At 36.2% G+C, this 25,790-nt stretch overlaps 1 protein-coding gene across 2 annotated transcripts in view; it reads left to right on the forward strand.

Moving 5' to 3' along the window:
* The first annotated feature begins 5,549 nt into the window (after window positions 1-5,549).
* MAP1D (methionine aminopeptidase 1D) overlaps window positions 5,550-25,790 on the forward strand; it is a 35,005-nt gene continuing 14,764 nt past the window's right edge. Inside the window, exons 1-3 of one of the 2 annotated variants that reach the window (XM_088945297.1) lie at window positions 5,550-5,777; window positions 10,216-10,285; window positions 25,126-25,354. In XM_088945297.1, the coding sequence (XP_088801423.1) occupies window positions 5,672-5,777; window positions 10,216-10,285; window positions 25,126-25,354 (405 nt within the window). In that variant the 5' untranslated portion in view covers window positions 5,550-5,671. The remainder of the gene's footprint in view (window positions 5,778-10,215; window positions 10,286-25,125; window positions 25,355-25,790) is intronic. The other variant, XM_088945298.1, reaches the window with a different exon arrangement.

Raw genomic sequence — 25,790 nt, forward strand, 5'->3', positions numbered from 1 at the left:
GTCATTTGAGTCGCCATACCCCCGCTAGTCCTGTCGTTATTTGTTTACATATACCTTATAGGCGTGGTTGGGGGCCGGTGTAGGTTTAGACTTTAGACAGGTCCTTGGCCTCAAACCTGCTCGGAGTGGGATTAATTTGAATTCAACCTAAGCTAATTATCAACATATTTCCCTTTCCCTTTCCACCCTCTGTTAATAAAGCTGCGTTCCCATCACAATCTAGGAGGTAAAATTTATACCGGACCTACATCATTTTAATTTGCAACCATTACCGTATAGAATTTACAAAACTTAATCCCATGCCAGCTTTATCATCTTTAATTTTTATCACCCAATTTACCCAAACGACCCCTAATTAGCTAGCAGTACTAATGGTCAACTTCTTTTCAATTGATTTAGCATCTGTGCATCTGTTACTGAAATGAAGAGCACCACATACTCGCATGAAAAAGGATAAGGGTGACTTATAATTGGTCTCTTTCTCTTAGCTAGCTAGGCTAGGCACTCCTGTCTTCCAATCCGAACCTCCCTATCAGAAACTATTTAATTAGTGGTCTCACTAACACTTAATTAATACTCTCTCTCTCTCTCTCTCTCTCTGAATTGTTGAACTGTCAATCTCTATGAATTGTCAATGTTATGCTCAGATCCAAAATAGAACAAGTGCACATGATAAACCAAAATTGAACTAGATTTGCAATCCCTCATGTTACCTCCCATGCATTTGTACTACTGAAATTCAAATTTCACCCCAAACAAATGGAACCCACGAGAGCAACTTTCCCCAGTGGCCTTGCTTACAATGCCACGTGGCTAACTCAGGCGGCCATTTTGTACCATTTTTTGTTTAAATTAAAGTGGGGGTTCAAAGAAATTGCTTACCCCATCTTTTTCTTTTCACTTCATCGTCAGCTTCAAAAGAAATTACAGAAAGTTGTGGTGTTTAGAGCTAATATGGGGTGGGTGGTGTGAAAAATCCAAAATACTAATCCCCGTTCTAACCGACAGTGAAAGTTGACCACATTATCTTTGTCTCTCCGCATAATTAAAGCAGTAGGCTGTCACAATTGCATTTCCATATAGTGTCAGTCCCTAATTAAGGTTCTACTGTCATAGGCTTGGCTGTGAATAAAGGAAAAAAAAAAAAAAAGCAGCAGAAAGGAATAGATACTTACCATCTAGCATAATCTTATTGTTCATTGGCCAGTTGAGTCATTTAGAAAAGACGTCTAAACGACCTTGGAATCTTTCATGTCGCATTGTAGTCATATGGCTCCAAAAGAACCCCACATTCTCCCCCTCATCACCCGCTGTATCCTTGGGGCTAGGTCCATTTCAGAGCACCTCAGAAATTTGCAAAATTTATTAAGCACCTTTTTCCAAATATCACTTGAAATCATTAACCCATGGGTGAATCCGACTGGATTGTAAATATGGCCGGTTCAGAGTAGGATTCATCATGACTTGGGCTTAGCACATGTGATAAGGGCTACAGGCCAGGGATAAGGTTGGGCCGGACTGAATTCTGGACCTATGATTTTTTTTTATAAAATATTAAATATGTATAACACTTTATATCATATGTCGTATAGAATATGCATAAAATTAATTTTACACATTGTATAATATAAAATATATATATGTATAAATAAATATATAATTACATATGTGCTAGGCTGGGCCTAAGTATTGGGCATTGGCCTTGGAAGTTTGTGAAATAAAACCTAAGGTTGAGTTTGGAAAGAGTACAAATGCAAATATATACAGTGCAAATACATGCGAAATAATACAAAATACAAGGTTTTATACTCTACATATTTGTATTTGTACTCCTTCCAAACTCAGCCTAAAGTAAAAAGGAATTAGAATTTGCTTTTTCATGCATTTATAATAGTTCAAATGAATTATCACGGCAAATAAATGCATCATAACTTAATAAACATATTTGTCATTTTGTGATGGTTTGACCCCAATATCTATCCATGGTGATTGTCCCCCCAGCCTGGCCCCTTTCCAAGCAATCCTCGTTTGGCTGAAGACATAACACCATTTTACTTAGGCCCCATTTGCTTTTCGGTAAGTTATTTATCCGGGTAACTGCACAAGTGTTTATTGGGAAACATTTACTAGGGTAAGTGCATTTACCTATGTTCTTTTATTTCCTAGTTAAATAAAATAATAACCATTTTATCCATAAAAATTCCATTATCAAATGAGCATTTTTGTCCCATTCAAGTATTGACAATTTTCCCAAGATGGGAAAGTTAATTTATCCACTTAGGAGATGGGTATCACTTAACCAGGAAAATAAACTGACCAATATCTCCTAGCCAAGAAAATAAACTTTTTTCCTAGCCCCTATAGGCCCACATAAATCTGAAAAAAAAAAACATGGTTTCTTGGTATCCCACTTACCAATTTTCTCCCCTCTTAAAATCCCAAAAAGGAACGCCCCCTTTGTGTGAAAAGGTAAAAGGGCAGTAGTTGCAGTGCTAGACTTAAGAGGATGTCTTCTTGCCTCTGAAAAATTAATGAGGTTGCTTTTGGTTTTTGTTTGCAGGTTTACCATACCTATCTTTAACATGGTATAACTTGGGTTTGGATTCACGTCCTCAAAACACTTTGCCACTACCCCCTACCCCCTTTGGCCCTCTCTTTTTAGAGTAGGGATATTCTGCATGGCAATCATGGGGCCCCACCTTGACCTCAAGCACAAACCAATTGATCCACGTGGACAAGATAGAGATGGACCCCATTCCATCCCCATATATATATTCAATGGAAGTAATGCACCCACTAATTCAGTGACTCCGTTCATATATTAGGCAAATTTTATGATGCATCTGGTTGATGGTGCAATAAAAAACATGATGATAAATACATTGTATTAAGCATGAAAGTACAATTATGAAATACGAACCACCAATGAAAAGCAAATAGAATCTAACTAATTGATTGAGGTCAAGATTTAACATGCAGTAAATATCTATGAATGCATCATAATTGAACTCTATATATTAAGTGACATTCATGAATGCATCATAATTGAACTCTATATATATTAAGTGACATTGATGGAGATGGATACTAAGTAAATCACTTTTGCACAAAAAAAAAAAAACCGCCAACTGGTTCAGATCCAGCTTGTATTTGACAGTTCAATTGCTATAACTCTACTCGACCGATGGACTTCAGTTTGTTCAGTCACAGCCCGAATTAGTCTGGTACGAAATCTGTGTTTGTTAATGAGCTAGCGATGTTTACCACGTGAATCTAACCTATTCCCTTTATTAATCGTGTCTGTGACTGTGAGTGAGTTTGTGACAGAGAGTCAGGCACCTGAACAGGGTAGTCGTGTTTATCTGCTGCAATGGCTCTACCAAGTACCAAGACAACTAAGGTCGAAATTATTGAATTCCCCAGACTATATTCGACCGCTTTATGGTCGTGGAATTGGCGGGACAATTCTGAGACGGACAATCGAGTCGATCATTACCCACATAACAATCTTGATTCCAAGATGATTCATGGTTATAAATATGACTAGGAATCTGGATTATTCCGTCGGTTTGCAATTATTGAAATGTCCACTGATTCTTTTTATCTTTCTACAATTTTCCAACGCTTTAAGCATTTTCCTTTCTTTTCCTTGGAACCCGATTAGGCTTCCGTTTGTTTTAATGCAATTGAGAAAACATTTCCATTTTTTTCCAACTTTTACAATGAAAAGCGAAAACTTTCTTTTCTTTTCTTCCCCTTGTTTACATTAAAACACTGCAATCGTTTATGGAGAATTTTCTTTTAAAACTTTGTTTAATCTGAAGTACGTGGCCAGGAGAGTCTAGACCACCAAGGTAAAAGAACATGAGCTTGGTGAAATGTCGGGGAGATGGTACTGTGTTTACTTTTAAATTGTCTATATACAGTGAATTCTATCACCATATGCCCATAGGAAAAAGGTGTAGACAATTTAATAGTAAAAATAGTACCATCCATTTCTTTCGTCCTGCCTTTATTTTCTTTCACATTGAGTGAAGAAATTTAGGGTTTCCTCCAAGGTTCAATATATCAATACTCATGAATGCACTGAAATTTTATATCCTTTCCAAAATGGATGTTCTATTTTTTTTTTTCAGTTTGATATTTTACAAATAAACTATTAAGGGCTTGTTCGTTTTTTGGATTTTGAGAGGGGAAAGTTGGTCAATGGGATTTTGGTTCCCATTGACTAAGATACCTATGTTATTTTTTTTATTTATATGAAGTCCACGGATAATTTATGGCTAAAATGGACATTATCTTATTTATCTAAAAAATAAAGAACATGGATGAATACACTTACTTAGATAAGTATTTGCTAAAAAACACTTACTCAGGTAAATACATTCACCTGGGTAAATAACTTCCGGAAAAACAAATGGGGTAAACTGTCAAAAACTCCCTAATTCTCAATATTTGTCATTCCCATGGCCTTTGATACTCATATGATGGACGATATAATGCAATATATATTGATACTTTGAAGTTTGGTTGCTTCCTTGGCATTGAAAAGAAAAAAAAAAAGCTTTGGTTGCTTCCTCTCCTACCTAGCAGGACCTAGTTGCATATGCATCAATGAATAGAGGTGGCAACGTTTTTGCCCAACCTGGTGGGTTGGGTTCAAGCTGGCTTAGGTTATCTTCATGGCCCATCTCAGTCTGACTTACCCAATCTAGGCCCAAACTAAAATTGGGCCTGGACCTGGATTATCTATAGAAAAGGTATGTGAAGCAGGATTGTATGTCATATGCGGGTTTACTATCCGGGTCTTATAGTCCCTTATCCATAGTGCTTAATGTGGCCAGACCCATGGTGATTGAATTGTGGAACTGGAATGGAAACACCGAACCACCAATTTTCGAGCTCCAAAATTTTGGGGTGTCGATGGTCCTGTGTCTCCTGGCAACCCAAAATACCCGAACCGGCTTGACCCTGTTACATGAGGTCTAGGTCTACGTTTTAAATTTCAATTATAGTGCAGTCAAGGTAGGTTTTACCTGTTATTCCAACTCAATTAATACTTGAATAGAAGTGTGCAACTTGGGCGGGTTTGGGTTGTAGACTTGTTAAAATTTGAATGGGCCTGGCATGAGGGCTCGAGCCCAATTCTGTGTAAATTCTTCAAAGTAAGGATTTATACCCTTAATTTTGAGGAGAGAGAGAGAGAGAGAGAGAGAGAATTTACAGGTTTATCACGAGAATACCAACAGCTAAAGGCTGGGTCTATGCATTCCTGTTATCAGGAGGCTGGGATTAAGTCTACCTTAACGCATCCCAGGAGTAACCACAGACTAACCGATCGAACCAACCATGATGTAAAAGTCATCTATGTCGTCCAAGCAAGGCCCAACTAGTTCTTGGGCCTAAGATATGTTTACTAGACGCTTGGACACAGCCGCACAGATATTCGGCCCGAAGTCCCAACTCAAGGCAACACAGAATAGTCTAATCTCCGAACGATCCATGGGCTTTGTTTGTACTCTATGATAGTTGGGCTTTAGGCTTAATATGATGACTCCTCGTTCCTCGACTCCAATATCTCTCGGCTTTCTTTTATTATCACACACAAACTTGTGTCGTCACTCGCCAGTGGAATAGAGGAAGATACCGCAGTTGAGTTGAGCGGGAGAGAATGATCTGCACTTCCTCTCTCCAACCGCGCCTCATCTCTTCCTTCGTTGGGGATCGTTTCATTCGCTCAGCACAGCCTCTTCGCCATCTGTTTGGCTACAGTCCAGGTGCCTTTTCCAACAGAAAAATCATGAAGTTCTTATTATTCTTTTTTTTTTTTCTTTCTTGCTTTTTTTTTTAATTTATTTTCCCCCTTAATCCACTCTAAAATAAAAAATACTTTGGAGATCATGCAACATTGGTTATTGGAAGCATTCACTGTGAATTTGTTATTGATTTCTTGTGCCCAAAGTTCTTCTGAAACTATTGATCTACTTCAATGTGCTTGAACTGCCCTGGATCTGTTGTCTTCGACAGATAGTACTTATTTTGCATATAATTACTGCTGACCATGTGGTTAAAGCACCGTTTTCCTCTTGTGTACTATTGGTTTTAAGTTCTACTCAAGATGAAATGCACATTAAACCTTACTACAATAAGTTATTAAGTCCTTACTACATCTTATCTGTAGTTCTTTGGGGTCACCTCTTCGAGGTTCTGTTTTAGTTCGCCTTTGTTAAGGGACCTTTCTTTTTGTTTTTACTAGCGAGGCCTCCTGCAATTCACGGGAAAACCCGAATCCGATATGATGACACAAGGGATTAAAAGAAAATAAGAACTTTACATCATTTGTCCAATATTACAGCACAAGCTACCATATCTACAGAAAAACAGATGAAATGTTCTCCATAGCAGAATATGTAATGGATAAGTGATTAAGTTAATAAAGATATTAGAGTATTAACTAATTTTAAATAACTTAATTAAAATAAGTGAAATGAGTTAAACAATAAGTTATATTAATTACTTTATTTTGGTTCAATGTTAATTTATTTAATTTAATCAAATTAACTCAGTTCATTAGTTATAATTAATTTAATGAACACCCTTAATCATAGATAAATTGTCAGTAACCGATGTGAGTTACACTGGTAAACTGATCTGTTTATTTATAATTGAAATTGTGCTATTACAAATAAACTTGTTAGTATGTATCAATCAATGACTTCCTCTACACACAGAAGCAACTCAAGCCACCCATGTAACAGAACCAAATAGTTCATCTCAGTTTTAGAAACTAAGGAAGAACTCTTTCTAAAAAAATTTCAATGAAGATAGATATGCCTTAAAAATTCTAAATAGAATTTTACCTGGTTTTGAAAGAGATAAACCACCTAAAAAAATTGCAATGTTTTGTTTGAGTTTGAAAGAGACACATAGAAAGGGGTAGATGTGTTCAAATAGAATTTTGTAAAATTCTAATATAAGAGATAGAGGTGTTTAAACAAACAGTTTTCAAGAAATCATCAACCTTGAAGTTTGAAAGCAACTTAATGCTTTTTGCCTAGTGTGCCACTCTCAAAGTTATTGTTTCTACCAAGGCTTCCTACTTCTTTTCTTTTCTTCAAATAACTCCAAAACATAGGTATTTGGAGTAGAATGAAAAAAAAAAAACACTATCTGATCAAGTTTTAATCTTACCTGATTGTAAAGCTCAGCCAAAAATTTTAGGTACTTGGAAAGATATCTTTGAGGTACTTCCTTCTTTCCTTAATTTTATTCGTTGTGATGTGGGGTGTGGAAACAAAGTCTTTTTTTGGGAAGACCTTTGGCTAGGGGAATCACCCCTTAAACAACAATTCCCTATACTCTATGCTTTGTTAGACTATAAGGTTGAGCTTGTTGCCAGGTTTGGCTTACTTTTAGAGCTTGGTTTGAATCACCCCTTTAACAACTCTAACTAAAAATTTAAAAAATAATATTTAAAAATAGTACTTTATAAACTAATAGAATAAATAGTGTATCAAATCCACATTTATATAAAAAAGATGATTTTTAATATCAAGAGGTTTATACAAATAGAATATTAATAATAGAATAATTATTTCAACACTTCAAATTTATAAATTTGCATATGATATAAATCTTAAAATTTTTATATACTTTTATTAGTTATTGACTAATATTTAATTTAAATTAATAAGTAATAACAACTTATTTATTATTTACAAAAAAAATAAAATTATTATATACAAAATATTGAAGAATATAATATTAAATTGAATCTATCAAACCCACTAATCTACATTTATTTAAAAAAATGGTTTTTTATTTTATAAAATTTATATAAATAAAATATTAATAATGGAATAATTATTTTAGTAATTAAAAAATATGAATTTGTATATGATATGCATCTTAGAAATTTTAACAAATTTGATATACTTTAAGTTAAGATTATATTTTTATAAATTATTAATGATATTTTAATTTGCACATGAAAATTTAATGTTTAGTTGAATTTTTCTTAATGTTAAAAAATTTAAATAATAAAATAAAAAATTATTGATATAATAATTAAAATATAATAGGTGCAATATGTTTAGTGTCTTGGACTCTTGATTGATGCACTATGAATAAAATTATGCATCCCGGTTCATTAGTCGTAATATATTTCTTCATATATATCCTTAACATTTACATTTTTATGTATTTATATACTATTTTGCGATCATTTTGATATTAAATTTAGTGTTATTAATATATTTATGAAATTCATATGTATTTACCTAGCGTATTCATGCGTTTTCATCTTTTTCGTCCGTATCCATGCGTTTCCAAAGCGTATTCGTATCCGTATCCGTATCCAAGTTGTCCGATACAATACCCGATACCTACTACTTGTTAAAGAAGTTTAGTTAAGTGCCTCCCTTCTCATGTTTGTATCCTCTGTTTGGCTAGTGCTGGGACCCTTCCTCATTTACTAATTTCATTCTCTTTTGTGTCTTGCATTTGGGATTACTTTTCTTCACTTTATGGCTGCGGATGGGACCTCCCACAAGATGTGGTTAGCTTATTCAGTTCTAATGTTTGTGGCTATAGAAAAAGGGCAAAATGCTTATGGAAGGTCACAAGCGCAGCTGCAGTTTGGACCATTTGGGAAGAAAGAGATCAAATGATATTCAATGAAAAGAGCAGATCTAAGGAGGAAGTAGTTGAAACGATTAAAAGCAGATATGCACACTGGGTAAAAGCTGTTGATATTATTCAAAGATATCTCAACAAATGATATAATGAGGAAATGGAAGGAAGTGGCACAAATGGGAACAAATAAAGAAATTACTAAGATGGATTAGAAACCTCTAGAGCCAAATAAATTGAAGCTGAATTTTGATGGTAGCTCCCATGGAAACCCTAGGAGAGTAGGCATAGGGGGAGTAATCCGAAATCGTCATGGAGAAGTTGTGGATTTGTTTGCAGGACCAATTGGGTATGGAGACTCAGTTCAGGCAGAGACAATGGCACTCTTACCTGCTTGACTGCATTACAACAAAAGGATGCTGATCCATGTAATCTGGGACTTTTTGTATATTGCTATACTCTGGAGTGCAAAGCAACTAAAGAAACTTTAACCTGTTATTCAATTTAATAAATAAATAAATTCTTCTTTGCTGATTAAAAAAGGTTGGTTAAAAGAAAAAATTGAATAGCTAGACAAAAGCCATAGGAGATATATAAGAAACCAACAAATGTGGCTCAACACATCTAACATGGCTTATGTGCACATGTAACATTTAAAGGACAAAGGAGCATTGGAAAGCGAAACATTTTAGAGACACTTGTATAGGCCAATAGCTAGGTAGGTTTAAGTGTAATCTGTTTAGTTCATTTTCTTCACCTGCAATCTAGAAGCGGGTTTTCTTGACCCAAATGATTGAAACAGCTAAAATACAACCATTTCCATTGGTTTTTGTCTAACAAACCCTATACACCATTACCAAACATGGAGATTAGCATTGAACAGTGCTATATGTCCATAAAAAGAAGAAATTGTGGTGAATGTGACAACACAATGGTGGCAACCTCTCCACTGGGAGTAAAGTATGGGGTTTAAAAAAACACAATATAAATATCTTTTTTCATAGATAAACAGAAAATGAAACATTTGTCTGGGCATATCATTTTCTTGAATTAAAAAAAGATACTAAATAAATAATTTGAATAAAAAAGATACTAAATAAACATTTGCCCCAGCATACAAAAAACATTTGTGATTTGTCCATCATAGTTAGGTTGGTTTTTAATCCTACGCATAATTAGATCTGGCCTGGGTTTGTATCTCAGGCATGGTGGCCTGGGCTTAGGCCAGCCTGAGGTTCCTTGTTCCTCGGTGCTTGGTCAATGACTACTTCTAGGTGGATTTGATAGGGCCTCTAAGGCTATTTCTTGGAGGCTTTATCTCTGAGACTCTCACACAGCCATTAGCAAAGAGTACATCATGGTGACCTTCCGAGCTATTTTACCCCACGAAGATGGATAATTGGAAAATTGAAGTGTCATGTCTAGTTGGCATTTTCTGTTGATGAATTCATATTGGCATCCTTTAACAACACGACATTGAAAAATTAACATCTTGACATAATGTTCTGTTGAATTCAAAATATAGTCTTTGCTTACAGGTTGTACAAAGTCTTTTTATGTTTGACTTGTTTAATTCTTGAGTAGGATCCAAGCATGTCTCTATGCAGTTACCAAGGACATTTTCTGGCTTAGCTGATCTGTTATTCAATAAGGGGTATGTTCTCTTCTATTTTGTGCATTCTTGAGCTTTTGGTAACTGTGCTTTTAAGGTCAGCCACATAATGACGTTCTCTTTGGTATCTTTATAGTTTATGGATCATCTTGTTGCATCAATTTATTGAAACTTAGTGTCCTGCTAAACATTACTTTCCTTCTTTAGCTGTGTTACCCTAATAAGGGTATTGGTTGGACTAGAAACCTGTGGAATTTTAGATCTGCCAAAAATGTGGAATTGAATGCTTAAAATCCCCTAGTTTCTAATTCCATTCTGTTAAGAAAATGAACCCAAATAGTGGAATTGGTTCCTCTCCCATTTTCAAATCTGTCTTGATCCCAAGATGGCCTTAAGAAGATGTTCTAAAAATAAGGCCTGGATCAGATAGATAACAATCATCAGATATGTTGCTTTTGGCTTAGCCAATGTTTCAGTGGGGACTCATTCAATGATGGGTCCCTTTGCAATTTGTTGTGAATTATGGAAAGAATGTCATAATCATCTTGTCTCAATTACTGGAAAAAGAATTTTTGAATTGGATTATGGTTCTTCCATAATTCGTGGATGATTGTAAAGACTCTTTGGGATTGGTTTTTGGTCAGTCTTAGAGTTGGAACCGGAGGGTTGAAAGTTGTTGTATGCTTTTCTAGTTGGTGTAATTTTGTTCTTGTTTTTGGGTGATTTCTCATCACCCCCTAGTTGTACTTGTTTTCTTTTTGCATTTGATGAATGGAATTGCTGGCAAGTTGTTTTTTTTTTTTTTTTTTTTGGGGGGGGGTCCCAGATAAGGGGCTCCCAATTGAATATGATGGCGTGATGTCAATATGTCATAATTCCCTCAAGAATCTTAACCAAAGAACCACCTAAAGTCCCAAATCTCTATACAAAAACAAGTTGCTCACTAGAAGTAAACAAAAATGATTTCCTAAGCCTGACATATTCTTCATCTGCTATTTAGCTATATTAGCTAGATTTTGACTTAGTAGGTCTTCAGGTTGCGCAGAGCAAAGGTTCAATGTGGATGCCAAAGGTCTTGTCTTTAATGAGATGTCTGAATATCCATGGTCATGAAGATTCATATGCTTCCAACAAAGAGTAATTTGTAAATCCTTTTTGGAGGTGATCTTCTCATAATGTAGAATGATATAAGAAATATAAGGAATAGGAACTTGGCTCTTCTTGGGAAATGGCTTTGGAGGTTCTCATTGGAGAAGGACAAACTTTGGGTGAAGATAGTGGGAAGTATTCATGGGGTTGCAGCAAATGGATGGGACTCTGGGATTTTGGCAAGGAGTACAAGAGCATTTCCTTGGAAAGCTATTCTACCTTTGTTTTCTTCGTGGATCAGGTATGACTTGCACTCAGGCAATCTCATTAATTTTTGGGAACATGTTTGGATTGGGGACTCCTCCCTAACAGACCAATTCCCAAGCCTTTTTGCCCTTTCCACTTTTAAAAATGAATCGGTGTCTTCATTCATTGTTCCTTCTAATTTTATTTCTGGGATCGGCTGGAACTTGGGCCTACGAAGAGATATCAGGGACATAGAGCTTGATGGTATCTCATCACTGTTATCCATTCTTGAAGGGGTGTTCCTAGAGCCAACAAAAGCAGATAGTAGAATTTGGACTCTCACCCCCTTTGGTTCTTTCACTTGTGCCTCTTTCTTTAGTGCTCTCACACATTCTTCTTCTTCTGGCTTGTCTTTCCCTATTAAAGAGGTGTGGTGTCATCCTATACCTCCTAAGGTTGGGAGTTTCTGTTGGGAAGCCTTTCTGGAAAGAGTGAAGCATTTTCGTATGGACTGGTTAAGCTCATTTATCCCAGTTCAAGTCTGCAAGAGCTCAAGTTCTTTCCAGAAGGATTGAAGAAGGCCGTCAAGCAGTATAGAACTAAGATCGTCAAGAGCGAGAAGGACATTTTCCTCAAGGTGATCAGTTCAGTCCCAGTTTGGGTAAACTCTGTCCTTGTGTCCAAACCAAGACACATAGTTCAGATAGGCATCGTCAAAGAAGCCAGATACAAAGCTTCTGCATCAAATATTGCGAAGCTTGAAGAAGAAGATCTACTCCCTTTAGCAGAAGAAAGGTTGAAGATCCTCTGCGAGAAGATCAACAGCTTCTCCCAAGAAGATAAGATTTTCGTAAATCATCAAGATTCCCATCATCTTATCTATTCCGCGTCTCACAAGCCAATTGGACCAACGGACGTTGAAAAAATTATTCGCTTCAGAGCAATAATTGAAGGTGGAGACCACTTCGGACACCACAACCCGAATTATTGCAAAAAGACAAGAGCAATAATCGAGAAGACAGGTCGACAGATTCCTTGCCGACACTGCAAAGCAAAAGTGGACCCCTCCACTAAAGAAAAAAAAGAGGACAGGCCGACAGATTCCCTGCCGACACCTCAAGTGGACCCCTCCACTTCCACCGAAAGCAAAGATTCGGATGACAAAGAAGACTAGTGGTCCTCGTCACCACCCACTCTGGGGTAGTTTCAGCGTGTGAGGCTGTTAGATCTTTTTGGAAGATCTTACCAATCAACGGATTTGATGGGTCTTTACCGGTCACCGTTTGAGCCGGACTAGGTTCTTCTTTCATCAGTGTTTCAGATGAAGGTGAAGAGCTAACCTTTTGAGCTCCTGAGACTAGCTCAAGATACTTGATTTGAGCTTGAACAAGTTCAAGTTCTAAGGTCAAGACCTTTTCTTTGGCTTTAAGGGCCAAAATGTCCAATGGACTGTCCATTTCTGGACTTCACCCGGTTGGGCTTTTACCTTCAGGCTCCTCCTGACGGTTTTTTCTGCACAAGAGAGCAAACATGGTTAGTTTTGAAATTCTCTTGTCAGGAAATCTGCGAACACATTCTTGGTACCTGAAATATGTTCAACATCAAAATCATAGTTAGCAAGCCACATTTGCCATCTAACTAAACGACCTTGTTTGTTATCTCCTTTAATGTTGGTATTAAGGAAATAAGTAAAATTCTTATTATCTGTTCTTACAAGAAACCTGCAAGGGGTTAGATAAATAGAGAATTTATTAATCACACGAATGATAGAAAGTAATTCTTTTTCATTACTGTGATAATTAAGCTCTGCAGCTTTAAAAGTTCCTGAAGTGTATCTACAAATCAGTTCCTTTTTGTCAACCGTAATGGCCTTTAGGATTCCTCCCCAGTAATCATGTGAAGCATCACATTCGATTACCAGTTTATCATCTTTTTCAGGATGATAGAGTTTTGAGAAGTTTTTCAACTTCTGTTTGACCTTGCTCATGTAAGCAGTGTCTTTATCGTCCCATTTCCATGGAACATCTTCCTTAAGCTTAACCTGTAAGGGTTTTCGCATTTCTGCAAGCTTAGGGATGTAATCAGAGGCATAATTCAGAATTCCTAAGAATCTCTGAAGTTGCTTCTTGTCTTCGATCTTATCTGGGAACTTGTGAATATGTTCTAAGATATGATCTTGTGGTTTGTGAGAACCTTGATCAATTTCTAATCCCAAGAAATTAATCTTTTGTTTAAAGAGTTGTGCTTTCTTTTTAGAGAGAATTATCCCTAATTGTTCACACTTCTTTAAAACTGATCCTACTTGCCAGTAGTGTTCTTGTTCGTTGTTGCTGAAGACAAGAATGTCATCAACGTAAACGCAACAGTATTTTTCAAAAGACCTGAATGCATTCTGCATATGTCTTTGAAATATGGATGGAGCTTGTTTTAACCCGAAGGGTACAACATTCCATTCATAATGTCCTTGAGGACATGTAAACGCCGTGAGGGGTTTACTGCTTTCATCTAGTAAGACCTGCCAAAAACCAGATTTGCAGTCAAAACTAGAGAATATCTTTTTACCTCGGATAAGAGCGAGCAGCTCTTTTTATTGGGTAAATTATGGCTATCACCTACAGTTTCCTTATTCAGGGCTTTGTAGTTAATGACCATTCGTTTTTTCCCTCGTCTTTTCTCAGCTTCATTTTCCACTAAGAAGGCTGGGGACATAAACGCACTTTTACTAGGCCGGATTACTCCAAGGTCCAGTAATTCTTGAATTTGGATTCCAAATTCTTCTCTGTCACTAGGGCTATAGTGCATGGGTTTAACCTTTACTATAGTCTTAGGATTTATCAATCTGATGCTAGCTTTCATCCAATTTTTAGATTTTTCAGGATCTAAAGGATTTTCGCTACAGACTTTTTCTAGAAGTTTTTCTATGACAGAAAATTTTTCTAGATTTAAGATAAAGTTTTTAAGCTCTATCCTATTTTCCACTAACTCCCCCTCCCTTAAAAGAGAAATTTTATTAGGGCTGATATTAATGGGTTCTGGTTGCTTAATCTTAGATTTTTTGATCTTAGATTCTAAGTAACCTTTTATTCCTACCCTGTAGGCTGTTTTAATCTTTCCTATGACAACAGGGTTGTTATCAAGAGTAAAGATTATTCTATCAGTGTATTGCACAAATGGAGAATATAACTGGCAAAAGTTATTTCCAATTATGAAATCAATACCTGATTCTTGCTGATACACCGTAGGTATATGAAAGATTTCACCTGCAATCATTAGGCTTAAATCTTTGCATACCTTGGTAATAGCAATGGTGGAACCATCAGCTATTTTTACCTGTATCTGCCTTTCTGCGTTATCCCAGTGTTCTTCAGGGATGACGTATTTACTTGCTATACAGAGGCTTGCACCTGTATCTACATAGCAATCTAATTCGATCAATTTATATCCAGAGAATTTTAATTTTCCCTTAATATAAATTGAATTAGGGTTAGTGATGCCAGACATCACTGACTCTTTTTCATCAATCAGAGTCTTCTGATATAGATGATCCATCTGAAGAAGATGAGGATTCTTCTTCTGGTGGTATTCCTGAATATTTGTAGACTACAAGGATGTCTACGTATTCATCCTCAATGGGAACAAACCCATTTTCTTCTGCTATTTCTAGCAGTTTCAGCTTATGCTGTGAGGCTTGCTGCCTGTTTGGACACTCATTGGCATAATGTCCTTCTATGTTGCAAATCCAACATCTGCAATTCTTTTTTCCTTTCGGACAAAATTTTGCTTTGTTAGACTTAACATATTTTTTCTTTTGAAAATATTTTCCTGGGGAAAATTTTTTCTTTTTCTTAAAAAACTTAAATTTTGAAGATTTTTTCTTTTTATTTTTATAAGTTTTTCTGTATGGAGAGCAACCATATTCATAGTTCTCTTCATACTTTCTACAGCATCTTTTGCCGTATCTTTTGAGCTTTTTCTGTCTTCTGGAGAGTTCACAGACTTTGCTCAATTCTTCCTTCACCAAATTCATTGCATAGACAAGGCTATACTGCATTGGTGGTTTGACTTCTGCATTAAAACGAGTTAAAGCAGATGTTCCAACAAAAGGAATTTTTTGAAGATATTGTTTAATTAGATTGGGATATTCTTCCTGATCTAATTTGTACAAATTTTCTTCATAATCACAGTTAAATTTGTCTAGAAGACAAATGTCACATAACTGTAATTTTAAGAGTCTAGTACGTGCTTTCATACGTACTTTCTCTAGTTCTTTAGCCTTATCTGTGACATAGTTAAGACCTAAGAACATAGCATATAGTCCTTCGACTATTAGCTCTAATGCTCTATCAGCATTAATATTGTCAGTTTTCCACTGAGTTTGCTTAATAAATTCCTGGGCTTTTCCTAGGGATTTATGTTCAGCTAATAACAACACATTTTCTGGTGTGTCGTATGTTTCTGGATTGGTTTTGATTATCAGGGTAATCTGGGCAATCCATTTGTCTATGATCTCTTTCCTGTTTTCAAAACATTGGAGATCTAGGATTCCTTCAGTGCTAGAATTCAGGTTTCTAATTCCTGTAGGATTCCTAATTTGATCAGAGAATATGGGTGTTTTACCCTTTTCCTCTGTTCTTGCTCTTTTAGCACCTTGCTTAGAGCTTTTTGGTTGTTCATCTTTGGGGACGACATTCATCCTTGCATGATGAGCAATGCTGTCTGTTTCTGATAAAAAGGCTTCTTCATCAGAAAACAGAGTTTCAGAATCTTCATAAGATTTTATGCTCTCATGAAGTTCTTCTTCTTCTAGAAGACGGTAGTCTTCTAAATCTAACTTAGCTATTAACTCAGGAGTTAACATTCTAAGTTGTTCCTCTTCATCTTCGACTTGAAGAATATTGATAGTTTCTTCTAGCTGATAAGCTGTCTTATCATCTAGTTCTTCGACTAAAAGGAGGTCGAAGTATTTGCTTTCTAACTTGCTAATCCAACTCATCTGGACTGATTCCAAATGGCCAAGTTAGAGCTTTAGGATTTCCTGAGGATCCTAGGTTTGCATTTCCAACTCTGTAGTTAGGAAATGTGTATTTTCCTAAGGATGGAGATCCTATGGTTCCTTGGTCAACTGCTGGGACAGTTACTAAGGTTTTATCCTGATTTTTTATTGCATCAAGGATTTTTTTATTACAGCTGCATTTATTGATTTCTTCAATAATTTTAGCTGCAATTGCTTCTTGATCAGTGTTTTCTGATCTTTTTTCTAGTAAACTTAAAATTAAGTTTACCTTCTCAAGTGTTTCCTTAACAATTTTAAGGATTTCTGGCGTTGCCATTTTTATTCTGGTAAGGGATCTTTACCTAAGAGTTCTCTAAGGTATTTTTCAATTTCCCTTAACTTCGAAGTGAAGTCTAATACTTCATTTCTTTTGATAGGAATTTCTCTAGGTTTTAACTCTGAGATTTTCTTTTCCAAGTTGTTTAACTTGTTTTTCTGATCTTCAATTAATCCTAAGATTTTCTTCAGATCATTTTTATTATCATTCCCCCCCTCTCTAAAAAGTTGCCAAAACTTATTAAAGTTGCTAGGGTTTTTTGATAATTTTTCACTTGGATCTTTAGCTATACCAAAATAGCTAAGAAGCTTGTGAATTCCTAACCAGTTGCGTCCAACAATCTGGTTGATGTTGTTTCCCTGGTGTACCAAACTTGGTAAATTACCAGTGGAAGAACTAAAGACATATTTCCTGTCTTTGTTATCCTTCTCATTCAATTTCTTGAAATTGAGGATTTTTCCTTTCTTATAGATATGAGGGTTTTCTATAAGAGGATTTTTAGACATCTTCTTCTGAAGTAATTCTCCGCAGAGATTCACTCAGATCGTCTATTCTTCGAGACATACAGGCTAGGCTGTGTTCTCTTTTAGAAGGTTCTCCTATGACTAGGGTATTTCTTCTAACCTTGGATCTGGGTTTCCAGTCTAAGGGTTTCTTATCTTTGGCTATATTGATAGCCCAAGATTCTTCCATGGGACTAATCTCAGAGAATTGCTTCTCTTCAATTTTCCCTATTGGACTAAATACATCATCTAAGGTGATGTATTCTTTTTCACTATAGTCAATACTATGGTGAGAATTTGTCAAAGCGTAACCTACAAGGTAAGTTATGCTGAAGACCTTATCTCCTTTGTTCATCAGATTAGATCTCTCAAACACATGAACAAACGATAAAACTTGATCTAAGTTAGCAGAATTTAAACTTAAACCAAATTTTGGATAAACAGTAAACATAAATTTACCGTATGCTAGATTACCTCTTGCAGCTCCAAGAATGCAATATTTTCTGTCATTAATCCTATTATCGATTAATGCCATTTTGATAGGTGAATCAATCCCTTCTTGAAACTCAGCTTTCAGTAAGATTTTAATAGCACCTAAATGAACCACAGAAATGGTTTTTCTGATATCATCTTGAATTTTTTCAAGATTTTTGTTTATTTCCTGCCTGCTAATCAGGGGCAAATAAACATGACCTGTTGTATCCGTGATATCAACATGTCTTTCTGCAGTAGAAATGAAATAAAAGATTTCATTTTTCCTACTTAAAGTATTTTAAAAAATTGGCATTTTAAAACCAGTTTTAAAAATCTTTTCTTTCTTCAATTCGAGCTTGGTAGAACGAATCTTTTTTATCAAAGAGTGATCTATCATGGCTTTACCATAGAACCCACTTTGATTTTCTGAGAATTCAACTTCTGGAGTCGAATCTTCAATTCTGATTTCTTTATCAGAAATCTGATCGTTGGATCTATTAGAATTAGATCTACTAATCATGATTTCTTATAGAAATCTCAAAAGATTGGACAAGGCTAAATCTCAGCATGAGATTTGTGATCCTTCTGGGTCCAATATATTCTCTCAGATATAGATCTGGAGAATTGAAAACAGTGTTACCATTTTCTTGATAACTGTTTTCTTTTATTTCCAAAACAAATGAAAATAAAAATTGCCCTGAGGCTTTTCTAAAAGTAATTTCAAAAATCATTTTCGAAATTAATTTTAAAATTTTTGATCAATAAGATCTTTTCAACAAGGTTCGGAACATGGCTCTGATACCAAATTCTGAAGCGCCTGCTTCTGTCTTTTTTAAGCCTGATATCGTTCTGATACCAAGTTTAAATTGCGGAAAATTATCTCAAAAAGATGAGACTTTCTCAAGTAAATGAGAAATAGGAAGTTGTAAGCATTAAGGCTACCTTAAACCGAACAATGAAAAATAAAAATTTATACCTTTCAACAGTGTTCCTTGCTTCTTCAGAAAATCCACCGTAGTATCTCCAGTGCACTCGTCAAGCCTAAGCGGTACTATTTCCCTAACGGCCTCCTGCCTCAGCGGTACTTTTCCCTGGCGGCCTCCAGACTCTCACACAAATACACGGTTACAGGATAATCAGAGAAGGTAGAGTTGTTGAAAGGAAACTTTTATTTATTTCGTTGCCGGAAATAAGGCCGGCGCCTTACTAGCTTACAACCTCCCGTAGGAGTTACTCACTCATGGCTTCGAGACTCAGAGCTCTCTAGGAGAGAATGGGTTGCATTTCGAATGCCTTACAATGAAACATAGAAGTCCTTATATAGAGTGCGGACTTCAAAAACTATAAATTTCAAACTAATAAAAGATAGGAGAGAATCTCCTTTACAGCTAGGAGTTCACATGCGAACTCTATTATTGTCCTTCGAAGTGGGTGGTGACGAGGACCACTAGTCTTCTTTTTGACTGTCGACCGAATCTTTTGTGCTTTCGGTGGAAGTGGAGGGGTCCACTTGAGGTGTCGGCAGAGAATCTGTCGGTCTGTCCTCTTTTTTTTCTTTAGTGGAGGGGTCCACTTTTGTCTTGCAGTGTCGGCAAGGAATCTGTCGACCTGTCTTCTCGATTATTGCTTTTGTCTTTTTGCAATAATTCGGGTTGTGGTGTCCGAAGTGGTCTCCACCTTCGATTATTGCTCTGAAGCGAATAATCTTCTCAACGTCCGTCGGTCCAATTGGCTTGTGCGACGTGGAATAGCTAAGAAGATAAGATTTTTGGAATTTCACAAGATTCTTATCTTCTTGAGAGAAGCTGTTCCACGTCGCACAAGCCAATTGGACCGACGGACGTTGAGAAGATTATTCGCTTCAGAGCAATAATCGAAGGTGGAGACCACTTCGGACACCACAACCCGAATTATTGCAAAAAGACAAAAGCAATAATCGAGAAGACAGGTCGACAGATTCCTTGCCGACACTGCAAGACAAAAGTGGACCCCTCCACTAAAGAAAAAAAAGAGGACAGACCGACAGATTCTCTGCCGACACCTCAAGTGGACCCCTCCACTTCCACCGAAAGCACAAAAGATTCGGTCGACAGTCAAAAAGAAGACTAGTGGTCCTCGTCACCACCCACTTCGAAGGACAATAATAGAGTTCGCATGTGAACTCCTAGCTGTAAAGGAGATTCTCTCCTATCTTTTATTAGTTTGAAATTTATAGTTTTTGAAGTCCGCACTCTATATAAGGACTTCTATGTTTCATTGTAAGGCATTCGAAATGCAACCCATTCTCTCCTAGAGAGCTCTGAGTCTCGAAGCCATGAGTGAGTAACTCCTACGGGAGGTTGTAAGCTAGTAAGGCGCCGGCCTTATTTCCGGCAACGAAATAAATAAAAGTTTCCTTTCAACAACTCTACCTTCTCTGATTATCCTGTAACCGTGTATTTGTGTGAGAGTCTGGAGGCCGCCAGGGAAAAGTACCGCTGAGGCAGGAGGCCGTTAGGGAAATAGTACCGCTTAGGCTTGACGAGTGCACTGGAGATACTACGGTGGATTTTCTGAAGAAGCAAGGAACACTGTTGAAAGGTATAAATTTTTATTTTTCATTGTTCGGTTTAAGGTAGCCTTAATGCTTACAACTTCCTATTTCTCATTTACTTGAGAAAGTCTCATCTTTTTGAGATAATTTTCCGCAATTTAAACTTGGTATCAGAACGATATCAGGCTTAAAAAAGACAGAAGCAGGCGCTTCAGAATTTGGTATCAGAGCCATGTTCCGAACCTTGTTGAAAAGATCTTATTGATCAAAAATTTTAAAATTAATTTCGAAAATGATTTTTGAAATTACTTTTAGAAAAGCCTCAGGGCAATTTTTATTTTCATTTGTTTTGGAAATAAAAGAAAACAGTTATCAAGAAAATGGTAACACTGTTTTCAATTCTCCAGATCTATATCTGAGAGAATATATTGGACCCAGAAGGATCACAAATCTCATGCTGAGATTTAGCCTTGTCCAATCTTTTGAGATTTCTATAAGAAATCATGATTAGTAGATCTAATTCTAATAGATCCAACGATCAGATTTCTGATAAAGAAATCAGAATTGAAGATTCGACTCCAGAAGTTGAATTCTCAGAAAATCAAAGTGGGTTCTATGGTAAAGCCATGATAGATCACTCTTTGATAAAAAAGATTCGTTCTACCAAGCTCGAATTGAAGAAAGAAAAGATTTTTAAAACTGGTTTTAAAATGCCAATTTTTTAAAATATTTTAAGTAGGAAAAATGAAATCTTTTATTTCATTTCTACTGCAGAAAGACATGTTGATATCACGGATACAACAGGTCATGTTTATTTGCCCCTGATTAGCAGGCAGGAAATAAACAAAAATCTTGAAAAAATTCAAGATGATATCAGAAAAACCATTTCTGTGGTTCATTTAGGTGCTATTAAAATCTTACTGAAAGCTGAGTTTCAAGAAGGGATTGATTCACCTATCAAAATGGCATTAATCGATAATAGGATTAATGACAGAAAATATTGCATTCTTGGAGCTGCAAGAGGTAATCTAGCATACGGTAAATTTATGTTTACTGTTTATCCAAAATTTGGTTTAAGTTTAAATTCTGCTAACTTAGATCAAGTTTTATCGTTTGTTCATGTGTTTGAGAGATCTAATCTGATGAACAAAGGAGATAAGGTCTTCAGCATAACTTACCTTGTAGGTTACGCTTTGACAAATTCTCACCATAGTATTGACTATAGTGAAAAAGAATACATCACCTTAGATGATGTATTTAGTCCAATAGGGAAAATTGAAGAGAAGCAATTCTCTGAGATTAGTCCCATGGAAGAATCTTGGGCTATCAATATAGCCAAAGATAAGAAACCCTTAGACTGGAAACCCAGATCCAAGGTTAGAAGAAATACCCTAGTCATAGGAGAACCTTCTAAAAGAGAACACAGCCTAGCCTGTATGTCTCGAAGAATAGACGATCTGAGTGAATCTCTGCGGAGAATTACTTCAGAAGAAGATGTCTAAAAATCCTCTTATAGAAAACCCTCATATCTATAAGAAAGGAAAAATCCTCAATTTCAAGAAATTGAATGAGAAGGATAACAAAGACAGGAAATATGTCTTTAGTTCTTCCACTGGTAATTTACCAAGTTTGGTACACCAGGGAAACAACATCAACCAGATTGTTGGACGCAACTGGTTAGGAATTCACAAGCTTCTTAGCTATTTTGGTATAGCTAAAGATCCAAGTGAAAAATTATCAAAAAACCCTAGCAACTTTAATAAGTTTTGGCAACTTTTTAGAGAGGGGGGGAATGATAATAAAAATGATCTGAAGAAAATCTTAGGATTAATTGAAGATCAGAAAAACAAGTTAAACAACTTGGAAAAGAAAATCTCAGAGTTAAAACCTAGAGAAATTCCTATCAAAAGAAATGAAGTATTAGACTTCACTTCGAAGTTAAGGGAAATTGAAAAATACCTTAGAGAACTCTTAGGTAAAGATCCCTTACCAGAATAAAAATGGCAACGCCAGAAATCCTTAAAATTGTTAAGGAAACACTTGAGAAGGTAAACTTAATTTTAAGTTTACTAGAAAAAAGATCAGAAAACACTGATCAAGAAGCAATTGCAGCTAAAATTATTGAAGAAATCAATAAATGCAGCTGTAATAAAAAAATCCTTGATGCAATAAAAAATCAGGATAAAACCTTAGTAACTGTCCCAGCAGTTGACCAAGGAACCATAGGATCTCCATCCTTAGGAAAATACACATTTCCTAACTACAGAGTTGGAAATGCAAACCTAGGATCCTCAGGAAATCCTAAAGCTCTAACTTGGCCATTTGGAATCAGTCCAGATGAGTTGGATTAGCAAGTTAGAAAGCAAATACTTCGACCTCCTTTTAGTCGAAGAACTAGATGATAAGACAGCTTATCAGCTAGAAGAAACTATCAATATTCTTCAAGTCGAAGATGAAGAGGAACAACTTAGAATGTTAACTCCTGAGTTAATAGCTAAGTTAGATTTAGAAGACTACCGTCTTCTAGAAGAAGAAGAACTTCATGAGAGCATAAAATCTTATGAAGATTCTGAAACTCTGTTTTCTGATGAAGAAGCCTTTTTATCAGAAACAGACAGCATTGCTCATCATGCAAGGATGAATGTCGTCCCCAAAGATGAACAACCAAAAAGCTCTAAGCAAGGTGCTAAAAGAGCAAGAACAGAGGAAAAGGGTAGAATTTGGACTCTCACCCCCTTTGGTTCTTTCACTTGTGCCTCTTTCTTTAGTGCTCTCACACATTCTTCTTCTTCTGGCTTGTCTTTCCCTATTAAAGAGGTGTGGTGTCATCCTATACCTCCTAAGGTTGGGAGTTTCTGTTGGGAAGCCTTTCTGGAAAGAGTTAACACAACAGATTTACTTCAAATAAAAAGATCCAATAGTTGTTTTTGTCCTCACTGGTGTGTCCTCTATAAAGCTGATGGTGAGTTTGGATATCACTTACTAATCTCCTGTCGGTTCACTAACATCATTTGGGAGTGGTGTATTTCTTTGTTTGGGTGCAGGTGGACCCCCCTTCGAATGTGCAAAGCCTATTCACATTTATGCCGTTTCGGCCAACAAAAAGGGCCAAGTTTATGTGGAGGTGTATGAGGGCTGCGGTCTGTTGGACTATTTGGTAGGAGAGAAATTCACGAATATTTACAGATAAGGAGAGAAGTTTGGAAGCAATGCTGGAGGTCATCCACATTAGGGTTATACATTGGCTGAAAACCTTGGCTCTGTTTGCAGAATTCTCAGTTGATGAGCTGCAAAAAAAGTGGAAGGAGATAGCAGAACTTGTTCCAATGAGGAAGGCCTCAAATGTTTATTGGATCCCCCCACCCCATGACTTTGTTAAACTGAACTTTGATGGCAGCAGCTTGGGCAATCCAGCGCCATCCGGGATAGGAGGAGTAATAAGAGATGAACAAGGGAAGCTGTTATCTATGTATTCTGGACCAGTTGGGGTGGGAGATTCTTTGGGAGCTAAGATTCTTGCAACTCTTGAAGGGGTACAAAGAATCAAGGATATGCATATTAACAAGTTGATCATAGAAGGAGATTATGAAGTGGTGGTAAACTGGCTGAAAGAGGATAGTCTTAGACTTTGGAATTACAGTAATGAAAAGAGGAAATTCACGTGGCTGGCTAAGGACATGGAAATCCAATACAAATGGGTAAAAAGAAGTGCGAACTCTTTGGCAGATGGTCTAGCTAGACAAGGGGTGGACAAACATTCTATTTTTTGGGCTGTCTTGTAATTTTTGTTCTTTTGATGTTTAATGGTTGTTCTTGGGAGCTAAGATTGTTTAGCCCCCTTGCCCTGTAATTTTCTCATATTTTTAATATTAATTCAATCCACAGTTATTGATAAAAAAAAAATGATATGCTAGTCTCTTGGGTTTCAACACAGTCAACCAATATGCTCTGAAAAGTTCCACTGAGTGAATCTAATTGAGAAAATTACTAAACTAACATAAAATATTCACACTTTATAAGAGAGATGAGTACATCAACTATGTAATGTATATAATAGATTGGCCTAGTAGGTGTTTTTAATCATACTGTTTTCTTTTATTTTTAGTTAAAATATTATTAAGTTCTTTATTAAAATGTTGCCAAGTAAAGGTATATTTTAGATGATATCAAAGTGCCACTACATATATTAAAGTTCATCAAATAGAAGGTGAATTTATGATGCCAAGAGAAAAGTTGTTTTTTCATTGTTATCATGGAACTTTGTGGTGTTTGTTTGAGGAAGTGCCATCTGCTGTGCCATGTAGGGTTTTCAAGTGTTCTCAGTTATGGATTCTTAGTACAACAAACCCACAATAAAAATTCTCAACTACCAAAATGGCCAAAGATTTTATCCAACTTTAGGGTAATAATAATTGCAGTAGATAGGAATCTCTAATTTTTTTACTTTGCTTTTTTCAAAATAAAAAAAGGGATGTCAATCACCATGATGGATAGGTTGTCAACTTTAGGTTTGGAGTAGAAATCAATTTTTTTATTGCCTCTATGAAATAATATCTAATAATGCTGCCGGCCGACTACCACTGTGTATTCTCATTACAACCAAAAGTCCTTCTGTAAGATCTGAAAATAAATAACTATGGAAACTAATTTTCCTAAGTTTACCTATACTAAAAACTTGTTTTTTTCCCTCTCTTTTGGAATAAACAGAAAGCAGAATGACTTACAAAATGGTAGGCGGAAACGTCTACGCCCTGGAAAGGTGTCTCCTTGTCGGCCTGTTCCAAACCATATACAAAGGCCTCCGTATGTTAATTCACGGCAGCCACCTGGAATTGCAAGTGGACCTGAAGTGCATGATGAGAAGGGGATAGAGTGCATGAGAGCTTCTGGAAGGCTTGCAGCACAGGTGTTGGAGTATGCTGGGACTCTGGTCAAGGTAAACCTGTAGTTTTGTCTTTTTAATTTCAAGAAAAAGGTGAGGTATTGTATCCATTCATTCTCCACAAACTGTAACATGACAAATATAGCCCTGTACAGTGAATCACAATCACTCAGCTGTACGAATGAACAGTCCCTATCATTTTCCTGATGACCTCTTCTACTGACTAATATTTTGACTCAAACAATCTCTGGTTTCTTACTTTCCAAGTACACCATATGGACACAGGAATAGTACTCCAAAGCAATGTCCCTCTCTTGGATAAACCTGTAAACATTTTTGTTCCTGTCAGACCTGTGGAACAGAATATCATTATGTTTTTGCCACCATGGGAGATCATGAAGTGTTTTTGCCACAAATGAATGAACTATATATCTGATTAAACATTTGGATAAAATGTTCATTTATTTTTATTTCCATTTTCATTGCAACC

The sequence above is a fragment of the Nelumbo lutea genome, chromosome 5 (assembly GCF_056320005.1).
Source record: "Nelumbo lutea isolate HS-2025 chromosome 5, American lotus-T2T, whole genome shotgun sequence".
Taxonomy (NCBI): domain Eukaryota; kingdom Viridiplantae; phylum Streptophyta; class Magnoliopsida; order Proteales; family Nelumbonaceae; genus Nelumbo; species Nelumbo lutea.